The sequence below is a fragment of the Salvelinus alpinus genome, chromosome 11, assembly GCF_045679555.1.
Source record: "Salvelinus alpinus chromosome 11, SLU_Salpinus.1, whole genome shotgun sequence".
NCBI classification, from domain to species: Eukaryota; Metazoa; Chordata; class Actinopteri; order Salmoniformes; family Salmonidae; genus Salvelinus; species Salvelinus alpinus.
The window spans coordinates 10,451,931-10,472,829 of record NC_092096.1 but is presented as its reverse complement, the minus strand read 5'-3'; the positions used below and the strand labels follow the sequence as shown (position 1 = coordinate 10,472,829).

Genomic DNA, 20,899 nt, shown 5'->3' with positions numbered 1-20,899 from the left:
CTATATAGGGAATAGGGAGCCATTTGTGACCCACCCTGACAGGATATGGAACGGAGCAGTAACATCAGCTCTGGGTACACTGCTCCCCCCCCCCAATTTTTACCATTGGCTGTTTGCAGTTTTAACATCTCTCTACATCAGCTGAGGGTAGAGACTCTATACCAAGGAATAGATAACACGAGGTCAGCATTTCACTGTAAGGTCTACACCGTTGTATTAGGGCGCATGTGACACATACAACTTGATGATCCTGGATCTGAGGCAAGAAAATCAGTTCACGCTTTTATTCACAAAATGTACTTCTGTCCATATCCAGATGTCTGTTCCTAATGCTGGTCTTTCACCATGGTAACGCGCTGCCTTGTAGAAGACACGTCCGTTCCCTTATTGGGCTGTTTAGAACATGCTAATGGGAGTCAGAAGGTCAAATACCCTCTGCACACGACCACTCGTCGATGCAAGAGACATGTACAAATTAAAATGAGGGCGAAAATATTCTAAATATTCTATCCCCTTATTCAACAGAACTCCCTGTCCTGACGATGTCTCTCACACCTCTTTAATAGAAGACTTCTGAACAGTTTTAAACATCACCTCTTCTGATTGTGTGAACCCCCCCCCCCCCCCACCAACAAGACAAAGACAAAAACGATAATAACAGAGATGGACATTCAATTCTTACAAAAAACAAAAAAAATAAACCCTCCCCCATTTCAATTCAACCCAATCTGATCTGGTAAGAAACATGGTAACAAAAACTCAAAGTGATGGTCCGGAAACCATAAAACTCAATCTGCTATAATTTTATTGATTTAACCCCTGTAGATCCCGTGTTAGTCATGTCTCCTGTCTTGTATGTTAGGAGCAGTGTGTATGTATACATATATATATATATCCCATCGTTCGTAGAGTTGAGCTGTAAGCAGTCAGTCCGTTTCCATTTAAGTCAGTTCATAAGGTCATCATCTCAGCATAAACAGTCCCTCTGCAGCAGCATCCAAAATCTGCATGGAGGAACCTGTGGAACTCAGGAATTATTAGAAAACACAACCCCCAAAAAAAAAAAAAAAAAAGGAACGATGGAACAAACCATAAACGGATTTATTTTGTTGTTTTTTTTAAGAAAAAATTAAATGAGAAATGTGGTGATGAGCTTAAAAGCTTTAAAGAGAACCTTTTTTTTTTTTTTACTTGTATTTTTTTTTTTTTACATTTTACATTTTTTTTGTGTTTTAAAGTTCAAATATTTTTATTTTCTCCTATAACTGTTGCTGATTCAGTGCAATGCATCATGGAACGATTGATAAAAGGGTCCCCCCAGGTATTTTTTGTTGTTGCGGCATCATGTTTTAGGGAATGAAAAGAAGAAGAGGGGAATTGTGGGAAAGTCATAGTTTAACTGGTGTCCATGGACTCCATGTTAGCGGAGGACGAGTCCCTCTGGATGCTTTCAAAGATGGCCGCCAGCTCGGGGTTGGAGGAGATCTGGGACTGGAACTCGCTCATCAGGGGACTCTTCTCTGCCTCGGGGATGGTGAGGAGGGCGACCACCGCCCGCATGGCTGAACGCTTCAACTCATCCTGCTTCTCAAACTCCTGCTTCACTGAGTTGGCCTTCACCTGGGGAGAGAGAGAGGGGTTGATATACTGTAGGTGGTTATTGGAGAGAGAGAGAGGGAGAGGGGTTGCTATACTGTATGTAGGTGGTTGTTGGAGAGAGAGGGGTTGACATACTGTAGGTGGTTGGAGAGAGAGAGAGAGGGGTTGACATACTGTATGTAGGTGGTTGTTGGAGAGAGATGGGACTCTAACACGCCACCCAGTGAAAACAAAAGGAGGCCATTGATAGTCAGACGTACATTTCCATGGTAAATAAACTTCAGACAAAATCAGTCATTAAAACTTCTTAGGGATAGGGGGCAGTATTTTCACGTTCGGATGAATGAGGTGCCCAAAGTAAACTGCCTGCTACTCAGGCCCAGAAGCTAAGATATGCATATTATTAGTAGATTTGGATAGAAAACTTGAGTTTCTCTTTCACTCAAGTTTCTCTTGAGTTTCTAAAACTGTTTGAATAATGTCTGAGTATAACAGAACTGATTTGGCAGGCGAAACCCCGAGCACAATCCATCCAGGGATTTTTTTTATTTTTACGGTCAATCTGTTTTCCATTCGTTTTCTATGGTAAGCTCTTTTTGATAGAAATATGCTTGCAGTTCCTATGACTCCCACTAGATGTCAACAGACTTGTGAAATTGGTTGATGTTGTTCTTTTAGGAAATTAAGAAGTAGCCCTGTTAATTCCATGCGTCTCTCCAGGTGCACTAATGTTTTGGTTCGTACGACCTGGAACGTGCTTCACTTTGTTTTCGTCCGGTATTGAACACAGTTTATCCCGTCTTAAATTTTATCGATTATTTACGTTTTACGATACTTAAATTTGGATTGGGAACGTTGTTTGAAATGTTTGGACCAAGTTTACAGGTAATTTATTAGATACTTTGTAGTCATGTTGGGCGAGTTGGAACCGGTGTATTTTCTGAATCAAACGCGCCAAATAAAGGGACCTTTTGGGGATATAAAGAAGGAATTTATCAAACAAAAGGACCATTTGTGATGTTTATGGGACATATTGGAGTGCCAACAGAAGAAGATCTTCAAAGGTAAGGCATGAATTATATCGTTATTTCTGACTTTTGTGTCGCACCTGGCTCGTTGAAAATGATTTGTTATGCATTTGTGTGCTGGACGCTGTCCTCAGATAATCGCATGGTTTGCTTTCGCCGTAAAGCCTTTTTGAAATCGGACACTGAGGCTGGATTAACAAGAAGTTAAGCTTTATTTTGATGTGTTACACATGTATGTTTTGTGAATTTGTATTATGAGTATTTCTGTTTTTGAATTTAGCGCGCTGCAATTTCACTGAATGTTGTCAAATCAATCCCGTTAACGGGATTCGAGCGGGAATGGGGGTGAAGGGATCCCTAACAGGTTAAATATTGAAAAAGCCATTCTGCATGGGATGTCTGGTCTCTGTGAATGGTACTATACCAGGGACAGTGTGTCTGGTCTCTGTGAATGGTACTGTACCAGGGACAGTGTGTCTGGTCTCTGTGAATGGTACTCTACCAGGGACAGTGTGTCTGGTCTCTGTGAATGGTACTGTACCAGGGACAGTGTGTCTGGTCTCTGTGAATGGTACTCTACCAGGGACAGTGTGTCTGGTCTCTGTGAATGGTACTCTACCAGGGACAGCGTGTCTGGTCTCTGTGAATGGTACTGTACCAGGGACAGTGTGTCTGGTCTCTGTGAATGGTACTATACCGGGGACAGTGTGTCTGGTCTCTGTGAATGGTACTATACCAGGGACAGTGTGTCTGGTCTCTGTGAATGGTACTGTACCAGGGACAGTGTGTCTGGTCTCTGTGAATGGTACTCTACCAGGGACAGTGTGTCTGGTCTCTGTGAATGGTACTATACCAGGGACAGCGTGTCTGGTCTCTGTGAATGGTACTGTACCAGGGACAGTGTGTCTGGTCTCTGTGAATGGTACTGTACCGGGGACAGTGTGTCTGGTCTCTGTGAATGGTACTATACCGGGGACAGTGTGTCTGGTCTCTGTGAATGGTACTCTACCGGGGACAGTGTGTCTGGTCTCTGTGAATGGTACTCTACCGGGGACAATGTGTCTGGTCTCTGTGAATGGTACTGTACCGGGGACAGTGTGTCTGGTCTCTGTGAATGGTACTGTACCAGGGACAGTGTGTCTGGTCTCTGTGAATGGTACTATACCAGGGACAGCGTGTCTGGTCTCTGTGAATGGTACTGTACCAGGGACAGTGTGTCTGGTCTCTGTGAATGGTACTGTACCAGGGACAGTGTGTCTGGTCTCTGTGAATGGTACTGTACCAGGGACAGTGTGTCTGGTCTCTGTGAATGGTACTGTACCGGGGACAGTGTGTCTGGTCTCTGTGAATGGTACTGTACCGGGGACAGTGTGTCTGGTCTCACCTTGGTGGTGCAGGTGGCACGTAGTGGCTCAACCAGCCTGTCCAGCCTCTGTAGCACAGCACTGGGACACAGAGTGGAGAGTCTAGCCAGCATCAGGAACGTCAGCATCTGATCAGATAAACAACATGCCCATTATCCTCCAGCTCCATAAACCAACACTCCTCCTCAATACAGACCTTTATACAGTCTGGCCTTTAAATCATACAGACTACCTCTCTCTCTCCTGTTGTCTGATCTACATACAGACTCTCTCTCTCCAGGCAGGGTATTGTTCATATTCATGAGTAGGACAACAATGGTCCTATAACGGAGTCCTGTCAGGAAGCTGTTCAGGATACCTTGATGTCGTAATGGTCCTTGAGTCCGTCTTCTACGTGGTTGAGGAACTCAAAGATGTCTAGTCTGTCTAGACAGCTGTCCAGCAGTGTGTACATGCACTCAAACGCTGCCTTCCGTATGTCCAGACCATCATCCACTGTGTGTTTAAAGGGACCCATCTCAACCTGGGGGGGAGAAGACAAAACACTGACGTCATTTAGACGACCCTCTTATCTAAAGACACTCAACTAAAAATGGAGGTAGAACGACGACAGAGGACAAGAATTGCAAGTAAATACTTTGTCGATTAAAACTTAAAACCTTTAAAAAAAACAAGAAAGGAAGATGTGAGTGAATGAAAGAATGATAACAGACAAAGGAAGGAAGGTAGGAAGCAGGAAAAAGGAGGTTGGGCACCAATGAAAGCCATGTCAACCTAGGGATAACAGAAAACAAGGGAAGAGTAGATGAAGAATGACAGAAGGTGTGAACACTGAAGCAGAAAAGGAGAATCAGCTTGGTTCATCCTGTACCTCTCTGATCAGTTCCTTGCGGACTTTGGTCTCGTTGTAGAGGTGTGGCAGGACCGTATCCAGTAAGTCTCTGATGAGAGAGGGCTTATTGTGGGCCGCCGAGTTGAAGGTTACCAGGGCAACCCGCCGCACGTTCAGGTCCGGGTCCTCCAACGTCTTCAAGAAGTCACCTGGAATACAGAACAACACAGTCATTATGAACCTTTCACATATACAATTAACATCAATGTATGACAAGTCTTATGAAAAGCTCTAGTCTATAGACGTGTATATATATCTAGTCTATATATCCTCAGTCTGTCTCAGTAAAAACATCAGTCTCAGTCTCCAGTACAGTGAATAATCAAAGTATTCAGACCCCTTCCTTTGTTCCACATTTTGTTACGTTTCAGCCTTATTCTAAAACGGATGAAATTATTTCCCCCCTTATCAATCTACACACAATACCCCATAATGACATCACAATACCCCATAATGACATCACAATACCCCATAATGACATCACACTACCCCATAATGACATCACAATACCCCATAATGACAAAGCGAAAACAGGTTTACAAATTTTGGGCTAATTTATTACAAATAAAAAAAACAGAAATACCTTATTTTACATAAGTATTCAGACCCTTTGCTATAAGACTCAAAATTGAGCTCAGGTACATCCTGTTTCCATTTATCATCCTTGAGATGTTTCTACAACTTGATTGGAGTCCACCTGTGGTCAATTCAATTGATTGGACATGATTTGGAAAGGCAAACACCTGTCTATATAAGGTCCAACATTTGATAGTGTATGTCAGAGAAAAAACCAAGCCATGAGGTCGAAGGAATTGTGCGTAGAGCTCTGAGACAGGAGTGTCGAGGCACAGATCTGGGGAAGGGTACCATTTCTGCAGCATTCTCCATCATTCTGAAATGGAAGAAGTTTGGAACCACTAAGACTCTTCCTGGAGCTGGCCGCCCAGCCCAACTGAGCAATCAGGGGAGAAGGGCCTTGGTCAGGGAGGTGATCAAGAACCTGATGGTCACTCTGACAGAGCGCCAGAGTTCCTCTGTGGAGATGGGAGAACTTTCCAGAAGGACAACCATCTCTGCAGCACTCCCCCAATCAGGCCTTTATGGTAAAGAGGCCAGACGGAAACTACTCCTCAGTAAAAGGCACATGACAGGCCGCTTGGAGTTTGCCAAAAGGCACCTAAAGGACTCAGACTACGATAAACAAGATTCTCTGGTCTGATGAAACCAAGATTGAACTCTTTGGCCTGAATGCCAAGCGTCACATCTGGAGGAAACCTGGCACCATCCCTACAGTGAAGCATTGTGGTGGGCAGCATCATGCTGTGGGGATGTTTTTCCAGTGGCAGGGACTGGGAGACCAGTCATGATCAAGGGAAAGATGAACGGCGCAAAGTACAGCGAGATCCTTGATGAAAAAACCTGCTTCAGAGTGCTCAGGACCTCAGACTGGGGCGAAGGTTCACCTACCAACAGGACAATGACCCTAAGCACACAGCCAAGACAACGCAGAAGTGGCTTCGGGACAAGTCTCTGAATGTGACCAAGGAGTGACCCAGCCAGAACCCGGACTTGAACCCGATCGAACATCTCTGGAGAGACCTGAAAATAGCTGTGCAGCGACGCTCCCCATCCAACCTGACAGAGCTTGAGAGGATCTGCAGAGAAGAATGGGAGAAACTCCCCAAATACAGGTGTGCCAAGCTTGTAGAGTCATACCCAAAAAGACTTGAGGCTGTAATCGCTGCCAAAGGTGCTTCAACAAAGTACTGAGTAAAGGGTCTGAATATTTATGTAAATGTGATATTTCCGGTTTTTATTTTTTATAAATTTGTAAAAATGTCTAAAAACCTGTTTTTGCTTTGTCATTATGGGGTATTATGGGGAAAAAACAAATTTTATCAATTTTAGAATAAGGCTGAAACGTAACAAAATGCGGAGAAAGTCAAGGGGTCTGAATACTTTCTGAATGTACTGTATTTATGCTGTGAAAGTCTGTGCTGGGGACTAGGGTCAGTTTGTCATTAGATACCAGTCTGCCTGTCTCAGAAAAAACATTCACATATAGATACCAGTCTGCCTGTCTCAGTAAAAACCTTCAGATATATAGATACCAGTCTGCCTGTCTCAGTAAAAACATTCACATATAGATACCATACCAGTCTGCCTGTCTCAGTAAAAACATTCACATATAGATACCATAGCTTTAGTCACAAAGAGGTTAGGTTAGCAGTAGATAGCTAAGGAAAGATTAAATAGTATAGATAAGACAAACCTATGCAGTTTTTCAGGAGAGGGTCTATTGTCTGTGGGTGGTCTGAGATGGTGAACTTCACTGCTGTCACGACTGAGCTTCTGGCGTAAGATGATCCTGGAGACAGAAAACATTCATATTTCAAATCACATACCTGCAATAGTAGAGTAAATTAATACCCAGGTCATATTTCACATCACATACCTTCAATAGTAGAGTAAATTAATACCCAGGTCATATTTCACATCACATACCTTCAATAGCAGAGTAAATTAATACCCAGGTGATATTTCACATGACATACCTTCAATAGTAGAGTAAATTAATACCCAGGTCATATTTCACATGACATACCTTCAATAGCAGAGTAAATTAATACCCAGGTCATATTTCACATGACATACCTTCAATAGCAGAGTAAATTAATACCCAGGTATATTTCACATACATAGCAAGCAGGTATATCCAGCATATTCATGGAGATTCACATCACATGACAACTTCAATAGCAGAGTAAATTAATACTCAGGTCATATTTCACATAGACATACCTTCAATAGCAGAGTAAATTAATACCCAGGTCATATTTCACATGACATAGCTTCAATAGCAGAGTAAATTAATACTCAGGTCATATTTCTTTACGTGAATGATTCATATCATGCACAATGAACCAACTGTATTTATATCATTTAAATCAAGTCTTGCCACTCAAAACGTGCCAATGAAAACCCGCAGGGTGTTCCTGTTCCCCACCTGAGAGCAGGTATCCTTTCAGCCTGGGCAGCAGGGTTTCTGGGTCTATGAGGGTGAGTTTCCCCAGACATTCTGCTACCACGTTCCTGGTGCCCTCCTCTGCACACTCACAGTGCTTCAACAGCAGGGTCCATACACCCTCTACGTAAGGTTTTAGACCCGTCACGGACGCCGAGCTGGAGAGAACAGAACAGATACAATTTGGTTACAAAGGTGAAAAACAGCAACCCGCAATTAGCCAGTTCAGTCATCCGACCCGGGACTTGAACCAGCAACCTTTTGGGTTCCATTCTCTCTAACCGCTGGACTATCCTACCTGATGATCTCTTTGAGCGAGTGTAGCAGCAGATACTGCCTCTTGGGCTGTCCTGAGATCTCCCCCAGGACGAAGGGCAGGTATTCCGGCAGGTTGCCAACGGCGATGGATCCTAGGGCGTACGATGCGGCAGACTTCACCTCTTCAGAGGAGGATGAGAAGGCGTCCAGGATGACCGTCTTGAGCTCTGGTTGGCCGCTCAGGTCTACGTGGTGTCCCACCTACCACAGAGATATTATGAATGATTCTAGTCACTACATCTGATACCAGCCTACTACAGTTAAAAACCACTATTAGTCCCTCTACCATCAACACCACTATTAGTCCCTCTACCATCAACACCACTATTAGTCCCTCTACCATCAACACCACTATTAGTCCCTCTACCATCAACACCACTATTAGTCCCTCTACCATCAACACCACTATTAGTCCCTCTACCATCAACACCACTATTAGTCCCTCTACCATCAACACCACTATTAGTCCCTCTACCATCAACACCACTATTAGTCCCTCTACCATCAACACCACTATTAGTCCCTCTACCATCAACACCACTATTAGTCCCTCTACCATCAACACCACTATTAGTCCCTCTACCATCAACACCACTATTAGTCCCTCTACCATCAACACCACTATTAGTCCCTCTACCATCAACACCACTATTAGTCCCTCTACCATCAACACCACTATTAGTCCCTCTACCATCAACACCACTATTAGTCCCTCTACCATCAACACCACTATTAGTCCCTCTACCATCAACACCACTATTAGTCCCTCTACCATCAACACCACTATTAGTCCCTCTACCATCAACACCACTATTAGTCCCTCTACCATCAACACCACTATTAGTCCCTCTACCATCAACACCACTATTAGTCCCTCTACCATCAACACCACTATTAGTCCCTCTACCATCAACACCACTATTAGTCCCTCTACCATCAACACCACTATTAGTCCCTCTACCATCAACACCACTATTAGTCCCTCTACCATCAACACCACTATTAGTCCCTCTACCATCAACACCACTATTAGTCCCTCTACCATCAACACCACTATTAGTCCCTCTACCATCAACACCACTATTAGTCCCTCTACCATCAACACCACTATTAGTCCCTCTACCATCAACACCACTATTAGTCCCACTACCATCAAAACCACTATTAGTCCCACTACCATCAAAACCACTATTAGTCCCTCTACCATCAAAACCACTATTAGTCCCTCTACCATCAAAACCACTATTAGTCCCACTACCATCAAAACCACTATTAGTCCCACTACCAGCAGCAGTAAAATTAAAAATGTTGTACCCCTTTTTCTCCCCAATTTCATGGTATCCAATTGGTAGTTCCAGTCTTGTCTCATCGCTGCAACTCCCGTACGGACTTGGGAGGGGTAAAGGTCAAGAGCCATGCGTCCTCTGAAACACGACCCAACCAAGCTGCTTCTTGACACAATGCCCACTTAACCCGGAAGCCAGCCGCACCAATGTGTCAGAGAAAACGCCGTACACCTGGCGACCGTGTCAGCGTGCACTGCTCCCGGCCCGCCACAGGACTCACTAGAGCGCGATGGGACAAGGACATCCCTGCCGGCCAAACCCTCCCCTAACCCGGACGACCCTGGGCCAATTGTGCGCCGTCCCCCATGGGTCTCCCGGTCGCGTCCGACTGCGACAGAGCCTGGACTCGAACCCAGAATCTCTAGTGACACAGCTACTTAGATCACCGCGCCACTCGGGAGGCCCACAACTATAAAATGACTTGGACATGCACACACACCTTTTGTTTACGTGAATAGTTGTATTTAAAAGCGTGACTCACCTCTCCCAGTGACAGCAGGGCCAGCAGCCTGATGGAGTCTGTCGAACGAGAGTTCTTCACATCCTGGATGAACTGGCCTACCACGGCAGGACCCTCCTACAAAATACAAATCAAACTTGATTTAAAATGCATTAAATATGGAAAAAGCCTTTAGGGCACCCCACCCTAGTGATCATACAACATTATTAAACATTGTGTTAAGATAATGAACAAACAAAATAAACAAAAACAAGAGGAAATAATCAAACCAAAAATCTGAGATTGAAAAACACCGCAAAACAAAAAAGGTCTAAAAGTCCTCCAGGAGAACAGAACACAGGAAGGAGGTCTAAAAGTCCTCCAGGAGAACAGAACACAGGAAGGAGGTCTGAAAGTCCTCCAGGAGAACATGAACACAAACATAACACAGGAAGAATGTCTAAAGGTCAGTAGAACAGTGAACCCACATCAGGACAGGCGCGGGTCAGGGCGGCCACACATTTAGCGATAGAGTAGTAGGACTGTTTGTGTGTCAGCGCAGCACTCTGGGCGTAGACTGGACCGGTCAGCATACGGAGCAGGTCCATGTAACTCAGGGAGGATGTCCCTGTACCCACCAGAGCCTGGGAGAGGACACAATAATACAGCTTTTAATACAACCCTAACCCAGAGAGGATGTCCCTGTACCCACCAGAGCCTGGGAGAGGACACAATAATACAGCTTTTAATACAACCCTAACACAGAGAGGATGTCCCTGTACCCACCAGAGCCTGGGAGAGGACACAATAATACAGCTTTTAATACAACCCTAACCCAGAGAGGATGTCCCCCTGTACCCACCAGAGCCTGGGAGAGGACACAATAATACAGCTTTTAATACAACCCTAACCCAGAGAGGATGTCCCCTGTACCCACCAGAGCCTGGGAGAGGACACAATAATACAGCTTTTAATACAACCCTAACCCAGAGAGGATGTCCCCCTGTACCCACCAGAGCCTGGGAGAGGACACAATAATACAGCTTTTAATACAACCCTAACCCAGAGAGGATGTCCCCCTGTACCCACCAGAGCCTGGGAGAGGACACAATAATACAGCTTTTAATACAACCCTAACCCAGAGAGGATGTCCCCCTGTACCCACCAGAGCCTGGGAGAGGACACAATAATACAGCTTTTAATACAACCCTAACCCAGAGAGGATGTCCCCCTGTACCCACCAGAGCCTGGGAGAGGACACAATAATACAGCTTTTAATACAACCCTAACCCAGAGAGGATGTCCCCCTGTACCCACCAGAGCCTGGGAGAGGACACAATAATACAGCTTTTAATACAACCCTAACCCAGAGAGGATGTCCCCCTGTACCCACCAGAGCCTGGGAGAGGACACAATAATACAGCTTTTAATACAACCCTAACCCAGAGAGGATGTCCCCCTGTACCCACCAGAGCCTGGGAGAGGACACAATAACTACCTGATCATCTATAGGGACAAAGTAGGCCCTAACTAACTGATCTTCTATAGGGACAAAGTAGGCCCTAACTAACTGATCATCTATAGGGACAAAGTAGGCCCTAACTAACTGATCTATAGGGACAAAGTAGGCCCTAACTAACTGATCTTCTATAGGGACAAAGTAGGCCCTAACTAACTGATCTTCTATAGGGACAAAGTAGGCCCTAACTAACTGATCATCTATAGGGACAAAGTAGGCCCTAACTAACTGATCTTCTATAGGGACAAAGTAGGCCCTAACTACCTGATCATCTATAGGGACAAAGTAGGCCCTAACTACCTGATCATCTATAGGGACAAAGTAGGCCCTAACTACCTGATCATCTATTAGGGACAAAGTAGGCCCTAACTACCTGATCATCTATAGGGACAAAGTAGGCCCTAACTACCTGATCATCTATAGGGACAAAGTAGGCCCTAACTACCTGATCATCTATAGGGACAAAGTAGGCCCTAACTACCTGATCATCTATAGGGACAAAGTAGGCCCTAACTACCTGATCATCTATAGGGACAAAGTAGGCCCTAACTACCTGATCATCTATAGGGACAAAGTAGGCCCTAACTACCTGATCATCTATAGGGACAAAGTAGGCCCTAACTACCTGATCATCTATAGGGACAAAGTAGGCCCTAACTACCTGATCATCTATAGGGACAAAGTAGGCCCTAACTATCTGATCATCTATTAGGGACAAAGTAGGCCCTAACTACCTGATCATCTATTAGGGACAAAGTAGGCCCTAACTACCTGATCATCTATAGGGACAAAGTAGGCCCTAACTACCTGATCATCTATAGGGACAAAGTAGGCCCTAACTACCTGATCTTCTATAGGGACAAAGTAGGCCCTAACTACCTGATTATCTATTAGGGACAAAGTAGGCCCTAACTACCTGATCATCTATAGGGACAAAGTAGGCCCTAACTACCTGATCACCTATTAGGGACAAAGTAGGCCCTAACTACCTGATCATCTATAGGGACAAAGTAGGCCCTAACTACCTGATCATCTATTAGGGACAAAGTAGGCCCTAACTACCTGATCATCTATAGGGACAAAGTAGGCCCTAACTACCTGATCTTCTATTAGGTACAAAGTAGGCCCTAACTACCTGATCATCTATAGGGACAAAGTAGGCCCTAACTACCTGATCATCTATAGGGACAAAGTAGGCCCTAACTACCTGATCTTCTATTAGGGACAAAGTAGGCCCTAACTACCTGATCATCTATAGGGACAAAGTAGGCCCTAACTACCTGATCTTCTATTAGGGACAAAGTAGGCCCTAACTACCTGATCATCTATAGGGACAAAGTAGGCCCTAACTACCTGATCATCTATAGGGACAAAGTAGGACCTAACTACCTGATCTTCTATTAGGGACAAAGTAGGCCCTAACTACCTGATCTTCTATAGGGACAAAGTAGGCCCTAACTACCTGATCTTCTATAGGGACAAAGTAGGACCTAACTACCTGATCTTCTATAGGGACAAAGTAGGACCTAACTACCTGATCATCTTTAGGGACAAAGTAGGCCCTAACTACCTGATCATCTATAGGGACAAAGTAGGCCCTAACTACCTGATCTTCTATAGGGACAAAGTGGGACCTAACTACCTGATCATCTATAGGGGCAAAGTAGGACCTAACTACCTGATCATCTATTAGGGACAAAGTAGGCCCTAACTACCTGATCATCTATTAGGGACAAAGTAGGACCTGCTCATCTATTAGGGACAAAGTAGGCCCTAACTACCTGATCTTCTATAGGGACAAAGTAGGCCCTAACTACCTGATCATCTATTAGGGACAAAGTAGGCCCTGATCATCTATTAGGGACAAAGTAGGCCCTGATCATCTATTAGGGACAAAGTAGGCCCTGATCATCTATTAGGGACAAAGTAGGCCCTGATCATTTATTAGGGACAAAGTAGGCCCTGATCATCTATTAGGGACAAAGTAGGCCCTGATCATCTATTAGGGACAAAGTAGGCCCTAACTACCTGATCATCTATAGGGACAAAGTAGGCCCTAACTACCTGATCTTCTATAGGGACAAAGTAGGCCCTAACTACCTGATCTTCTATAGGGACAAAGTAGGCCCTAACTAACTGATCTTCTATAGGGACAAAGTAGGCCCTAACTACCTGATCATCTATAGGGACAAAGTAGGCCCTAACTACCTGATCTTCTATAGGGACAAAGTAGGCCCTAACTACCTGATCATCTATTAGGGACAAAGTAGGCCCTGATCATCTATTAGGGACAAAGTAGGCCCTGATCATCTATTAGGGACAAAGTAGGCCCTGATCATCTATTAGGGACAAAGTAGGCCCTGATCATCTATTAGGGACAAAGTAGGCCCTAACTACCTGATCATCTATAGGGACAAAGTAGGCCCTAACTACCTGATCTTCTATAGGGACAAAGTAGGACCTAACTACCTGATCATCTATTAGGGACAAAGTAGGCCCTGATCATCTATGAGGGACAAAGTAGGCCCTGATCATCTATGAGGGACAAAGTAGGCCCTAACTACCTGATCATCTATAGGGACAAAGTAGGACCTAACTACCTGATCTTCTATAGGGACAAAGTAGGCCCTAACTAACTGATCTTCTATAGGGACAAAGTAGGCCCTAACTACCTGATCATCTATAGGGACAAAGTAGGACCTGATCATCTATTAGGGACAAAGTAGGACCTAACTACCTGATTTTCTATAGGGACAAAGTAGGCCCTAACTACCTGATCATCTATAGGGACAAAGTAGGCCCTAACTACCTGATCATCTATAGGGACAAAGTAGGACCTGATCATCTATTAGGGACAAAGTAGGACCTAACTACCTGATCATCTATAGGGACAAAGTAGGCCCTAACTACCTGATCATCTATAGGGACAAAGTAGGACCTGATCATCTATTAGGGACAAAGTAGGACCTAACTACCTGATCATCTATAGGGAAAAAGTAGGCCCTAACTACCTGATCATCTATAGGGACAAAGTAGGCCCTAAGTACCTGATCTTCTATAGGGACAAAGTAGGACAAAAAGACCTGATCATCTATAGGGACAAAGTAGGCCCTGATTTTACAAGCGGTTCAAACTATTTTACAACACAGTACCTCAATTGAACTCACCACCCCGCTGTCCTAGACGTTTAGATATCATTCCCTTATCTGTTCAAAGTGGAACTGGTAACTATACGTACCTGGAAGAACTCTAGCATGGCACTGAGGGCCCCTCCCTGCAGCAGAGGAGACCTGACCAGAGAGATGAGCTCCGAGAGGATGGACGACCCCCCGATCTTAGCCAGGGAGAGAGGGTGGACCCGGGCCAGGGTGGTCAGGAAGCTGATGACCATCTGAGACACGTGCATGTCGCTCTCGCTGATCAGTGGCGGCAGCTCGGCCAGCACGGCGTCGATCATGGCCGGAGTCACGCTGTCGCTGTAGTTCTTCACCAGGATGTCCAGCGAGGCCAGGGTGCTCAGCTTCAGCGCCCGCTGGTTCTTACGCAGGAACGACGCCAGGATGGGCACTGCCTCGTCAAGGATAGGTCGAAGGTCGATCTTCAGCGTGGAGCCTGTGATTAGGGATGAGAGCAAGTATGAAAAGTATATACACACACACACACACACACACACACACACACACACACACTTATCTAGCAGGGAAACTGATTTATTAGTAAACAACAAATTGTTAAGCCATTAAAATCAGCCCTCATCAACAGATTGTGAAAATTCGCCGTATGGACTTCTCAACATCATCCCCTCCCAACCTGCGATGAGCGTGAGGGCCTTGACCGTGGTCAGTCTGGTGATCTCATTCTTTAGGCGCTCCAGGAAGATGTGCAGCGTCCCGGGGAGGTCGTCCCCCAGGCTGTCTCCTAGGTTACAGATGATCTGACCCATACAGGAAATGGCCCTCTCTTTCACTTCCTGGTCGATGTCGGCAGCCTTGAGGCGTTTGATGGTGCAGGTGAAGAGGTCCGTGATGTAGGGAGAAGCATCGAAGGTGTCCCTCTCCGGCTGGTCCAGAGGTCTGAGGGGTTTCACATTGACAAAAGCTTCATTGTCCCATACTGGGCCACGAGGTTGCAGCAGATTAAAACAGAATTTATTTTAAAAAACAGTACAGACGGAATGAAAAAAACAGCAGCACTCACCTTAAGATTCCTCTGTTAAAACCATGTAGTTATTCTACTAAACAAGAGAACACATCAATACACGTGGATTACAATAGATAACCTTACCTGATGACCTTGACCAGCTGTTGGCTGACCAGCAGGGCCTCAGAGGTGATCTTATAGAAGGGGTCTCCTACACACGCCACCACGGGCGGCACCAGGGCCTGTGGAGGTCAAAGGTTAGACAAGTTTATTCAAGTGTCAACTTCAGAATTGACAAGACATTTTACAGATAAATAAAAAATGGTGGATGGACCAGTCAAGTGAGAGTTCTGAGACTATTTCAAGAGCACTGATAATCCATGATATGATTAACATCAGTCCTATTACCCGACCTGGACATGTGGGTGGAAGACTTGGGGCTGGTGGTTACACAGGACCACATACAGACAGGACAGGGCATCGATCTTCAGGTTGGACGAGCTGGACTTGTCGTTGAGAGAGAAGATGATTCCTGTTGGGAGAGAGGAGATTAGGTTAGTTTAGTCAATATGAACATTGAGGGAGCTTTTCCCGGACACAGATTAAGTCTATTCCTAGACTAGATCCTAAATTGAAAGTGCTTTTAAAGTCCAGGACTGGGTGGAATGTGCGTCTGGGAAACCGGCCCAACGAATTAGAATATTAAAAGGAAAGCAGAGCAACAGCTGAGAGAAGCGGTGCTGCTGAGGTCAGAAACCTGAACCGTGTTTCAGGAAACAGAAAATAAAATGAGGAAAACAGAGCTTCTTTACTAAAAATAAAAAGGTTTACAGTAAGAGTCAATACGACCACAGGAAGGTTTACAGTAAGAGTCAATACGACCACAGGAAGGTTTACAGTAAGAGTCAATACGACCACAGGACGGTTTCCAGTAAGAGTCAATACGACCACAGGACGGTTTACAGTAAGAGTCAATACGACCACAGGATGGTTTACAGTAAGAGTCAATACAACCACAAGAAGGTTTACAGTAAGAGTCAATACGACCACAGGAAGGTTTACAGTGAGAGTCAATACGACCACAGGAAGGTTTACAGTAAGAGTCAATACGACCACAGGAAGGTTTACAGTAAGAGTCAATACAACAGGCTGATGACCAGCCTCTTTCAGATCCTCCACTCCCCTGGTGCATTCAGGGAAGGAGAAAACACAAAATCACCAGATAGCTTCTCATTGTAATTTATCCTAAATAATCCCATTGTACGAGCGGTGGGGTACTGAAGCAGTGCAGTGGTACTGTAGAATGGAGTTTGGAGGAGCATATTGGGGAAACTAGAAAGACTGGTTTCTCCCCAAAGGTCATTTAGAAAGGAAATAACAAGATTTCAGATCTACTCTGTTGCCTTTCGACGTATGCCATTTAACTCTGAACAAGCCGTAATAAATCACTTGTATTTGTCTAAAGGGAAAGAAGACACTATGGCTGCAACCTGCAACAACAACATGCAAAACTACCAACATCTATTCCTCTAGGGTAACATTTTGACTAGGTCAAATATCAATCTATTCCTCTAGGGTAACACGTTGACTAGGACAAATACCAATCTATTCCTCTAGGGTAACATTTTGACTAGGTCAAATATCAATCTATTCCTCTAGGGTAACACGTTGACTAGGACAAATACCAATCTATTCCTCTAGGGTAACACGTTGACTAGGACAAATACCAATCTATTCCTCTAGGGTAACACATTGACTAGGACAAATATCAATCTATTCCTCTAGGGTAACACGTTGACTAGGTCAAATATCAATCTATTCCTCTAGGGTAACACGTTGACTAGGTCAAATATCAATCTATTCCTCTAGGGTAACACATTGACTAGGTCAAATAACGCATTTTCTACTTCAGCATATTTCCTGTCAACTCAATGACTCTCATTCCACTAAGATGTGAAAGGCATTTAATGTCATAGTTTCATAAGAACCAAAAACAGTCTGAGTCAGTCAGTCAGCCTCCGTCAGAGAGAGAGAGAGAGACCTCCAGACCGGATGGATGAGGCTGAAGAACGTGCCCAGGGCGGGAGCCTCGTTCCTGGGACCAGCACAGAGATGTTGGGTGAGAGCCTAGGCTAGCCCGGGGTAAAAGTCTGGCAAGAGTGAGATCAGAATCTGAGGGGTGCCAACTACTGCCATTGTGCCCTTGAGCAAGAGATGCTCCAGGGGAAATGTAGCTCTGTAGCTGATCCAACGCTCCTTCCAGCCTCTTGTGTGTGTGTGTGTGTGTGTGTGGTGTCTGGGGGACAAATTTCAGATTTACATTCGATACACCCATATAATACTGGGTCAGACCCCCCTTTGCCTCCAGAACAGCCTGAATTCTTCAGGGCGCTGAAACATTGCTCAAATTCGTATCAAGTGACTGAACGTGCGACAGGAAAACATTCCCCACACCATTACACCACCGTCACCAGCCTGTACCGTTGACACCAGGCAGGATGGGACCATGGACTCATGCTGCTTATGCCAAATCCTGACTTATGTCAGGATTTGTCGGACCAGGCGATTTGTCAGACCAGGTGATGTTTTTCCACTCCTCAATAGTCCAGTGTTGGTGATGTCCTGCCCACTGGAGCTGCTTCTTCTTGTTTTTAGCTGATAGGAACCCGGGGTGGTCGTCTGCTGCAGTAGCCAATCCGTGACAACGACCGACAAGTTGTGAGTTCCGAGACGCTGTTCTGAGCCGTTATTTGCCTGTTTGTGTTCCACCTGTTAGCTTGCACCATTCTTTCCATTCTCCTTCAACCTCTCTCATCAACAAGCTGTTTTCACCCACAGGACTGCCGCTGACTGGATGTTTTGGTTTGTCGCACCCCTTAGTTACTCAGTAAACCCTAGACAATGTCGCGCGTCAAAATTCCAGGAGGCCGTTTCTGAGATTCAGGAACCGTCACGCCTTAGGTTACCCATTCTAATGGAACAGTAACTGAATGTCTCGATGCCTGTAGGTTACCCATTCTAATGGAACAGTAACTGAATGTCTCGATGCCTGTAGGTTACCCATTCTAATGGAACAGTAACTGAATGTCTCGATGCCTGTAGGTTACCCATTCTAATGGAACAGTAACTGAATGTCTCGATGCCTGCTTGCTTTATATAGTAGGTTACCCATTCTAATGGAACAGTAACTGAATGTCTCGATGCCTGTCTGCTTTATATAGTAGGTTACCCATTCTAATGGAACAGTAACTGAATGTCTCGATGCCTGTCTACTTTATATAGTAGGTTACCCATTCTAATGGAACAGTAACTGAATGTCTCGATGCCTGTCTGCTTTATATAGTAGGTTACCCATTCTAATGGAACAGTAACTGAATGTCTCGATGCCTGCCTGCTTTATATAGTAGGTTACCCATTCTAATGGAACAGTAACTGAATGTCTCGATGCCTGCCTGGTTTATATAGTAGGATACCCATTCTAATGGAACAGTAACTGAATGTCTTGATGCCTGTCTGCTTTATATAGTAGGTTACCCATTCTAATGGAACAGTAACTGAATGCCTTGATGCCTGCCTGATATAGTAGGTTACCCATTCTAATGGAACAGTAACTGAATGCCTTGATGCCTGCCTGATATAGTAGGTTACCCATTCTAATGGAACAGTAACTGAATGTCTCGATGCCTGTCTGCTTTATATAGTAGGTTACCCATTCTAATGGAACAGTAACTGAATGTCTCGATGCCTGCTTGCTTTATATAGTAGGTTACCCATTCTAATGGAACAGTAACTGAATGTCTCGATGCCTGTCTGCTTTATATAGTAGGTTACCCATTCTAATGGAACAGTAACTGAATGTCTCGATGCCTGTCTGCTTTATATAGTAGGTTACCCATTCTAATGGAACAGTAACTGAATGTCTCGATGCCTGCTTGCTTTATATAGTAGGTTACCCATTCTAATGGAACAGTAACTGAATGTCTCGATGCCTGTCTGCTTTATATAGTAGGTTACCCATTCTAATGGAACAGTAACTGAATGCCTTGATGCCTGCCTGATATAGTAGGTTACCCATTCTAATGGAACAGTAACTGAATGCCTTGATGCCTGCCTGATATAGTAGGTTACCCATTCTAATGGAACAGTAACTGAATGTCTCGATGCCTGTCTGCTTTATATAGTAGGTTACCCATTCTAATGGAACAGTAACTGAATGTCTCGATGCCTGCTTGCTTTATATAGTAGGTTACCCATTCTAATGGAACAGTAACTGAATGTCTCGATGCCTGTCTGCTTTATATAGTAGGTTACCCATTCTAATGGAACAGTAACTGAATGTCTCGATGCCTGTAGGTTACCCATTCTAATGGAACAGTAACTGAATGTCTCGATGCCTGCTTGCTTTATATAGTAGGTTACCCATTCTAACGGAACAGTAACTGAATGTCTCGATGCCTGTCTGCTTTATATAGTAGGTTACCCATTCTAATGGAACAGTAACTGAATGTCTCGATGCCTGTCTGCTTTATATAGTAGGTTACCCATTCTAATGGAACAGTAACTGAATGTCTCGATGCCTGTCTACTTTATATAGTAGGTTACCCATTCTAATGGAACAGTAACTGAATGTCTCGATGCCTGTCTGCTTTATATAGTAGGTTACCCATTCTAATGGAACAGTAACTGAATGTCTCGATGCCTGCCTGCTTTATATAGTAGGTTACCCATTCTAATGGAACAGTAACTGAATGTCTCGATGCCTGCCTGGTTTATATAGTAGGATACCCATTCTAATGGAACAGTAACTGAATGTCTTGATGCCTGTCTGCTTTATATAGTAGGTTACCCATTCTAATGGAACAGTAACTGAATGCCTTGATGCCTGCCTGATATAGTAGGTTACCCATTCTAATGGAACAGTAACTGAATGCCTTGATGCCTGCCTGATATAGTAGGTTACCCATTCTAATGGAACAGTAACTGAATGTCTCGATGCCTGTCTGCTTTATATAGTAGGTTACCCATTCTAATGGAACAGTAACTGAATGTCTCGATGCCTGCTTGCTTTATATAGTAGGTTACCCATTCTAATGGAACAGTAACTGAATGTCTCGATGCCTGTCTGCTTTATATAGTAGGTTACCCATTCTAATGGAACAGTAACTGAATGTCTCGATGCCTGTCTGCTTTATATAGTAGGTTACCCATTCTAATGGAACAGTAACTGAA

The 20,899-nt window shown here is 44.5% G+C and overlaps 1 protein-coding gene across 2 annotated transcripts in view; it reads right to left on the bottom strand.

Annotated features, from left to right (window-relative positions):
• Window positions 1-269: 269 nt before the first annotated feature.
• LOC139533571 (cullin-associated NEDD8-dissociated protein 1) overlaps window positions 270-20,899 on the bottom strand; it is a 59,387-nt gene continuing 38,757 nt past the window's right edge. For both annotated transcript variants that reach the window (XM_071331716.1, XM_071331714.1), the window contains exons 11-23: window positions 16,084-16,202; window positions 15,815-15,912; window positions 15,341-15,603; window positions 14,769-15,142; window positions 10,500-10,655; window positions 10,054-10,149; window positions 8,207-8,427; window positions 7,891-8,066; window positions 7,156-7,251; window positions 4,863-5,032; window positions 4,350-4,514; window positions 4,012-4,119; window positions 270-1,620 (exon numbers count right to left, since the gene is read on the bottom strand). In XM_071331716.1, the coding sequence (XP_071187817.1) occupies window positions 1,396-1,620; window positions 4,012-4,119; window positions 4,350-4,514; window positions 4,863-5,032; window positions 7,156-7,251; window positions 7,891-8,066; window positions 8,207-8,427; window positions 10,054-10,149; window positions 10,500-10,655; window positions 14,769-15,142; window positions 15,341-15,603; window positions 15,815-15,912; window positions 16,084-16,202 (2,267 nt within the window). In that variant the 3' untranslated portion in view covers window positions 270-1,395. The remainder of the gene's footprint in view (window positions 1,621-4,011; window positions 4,120-4,349; window positions 4,515-4,862; window positions 5,033-7,155; window positions 7,252-7,890; window positions 8,067-8,206; window positions 8,428-10,053; window positions 10,150-10,499; window positions 10,656-14,768; window positions 15,143-15,340; window positions 15,604-15,814; window positions 15,913-16,083; window positions 16,203-20,899) is intronic.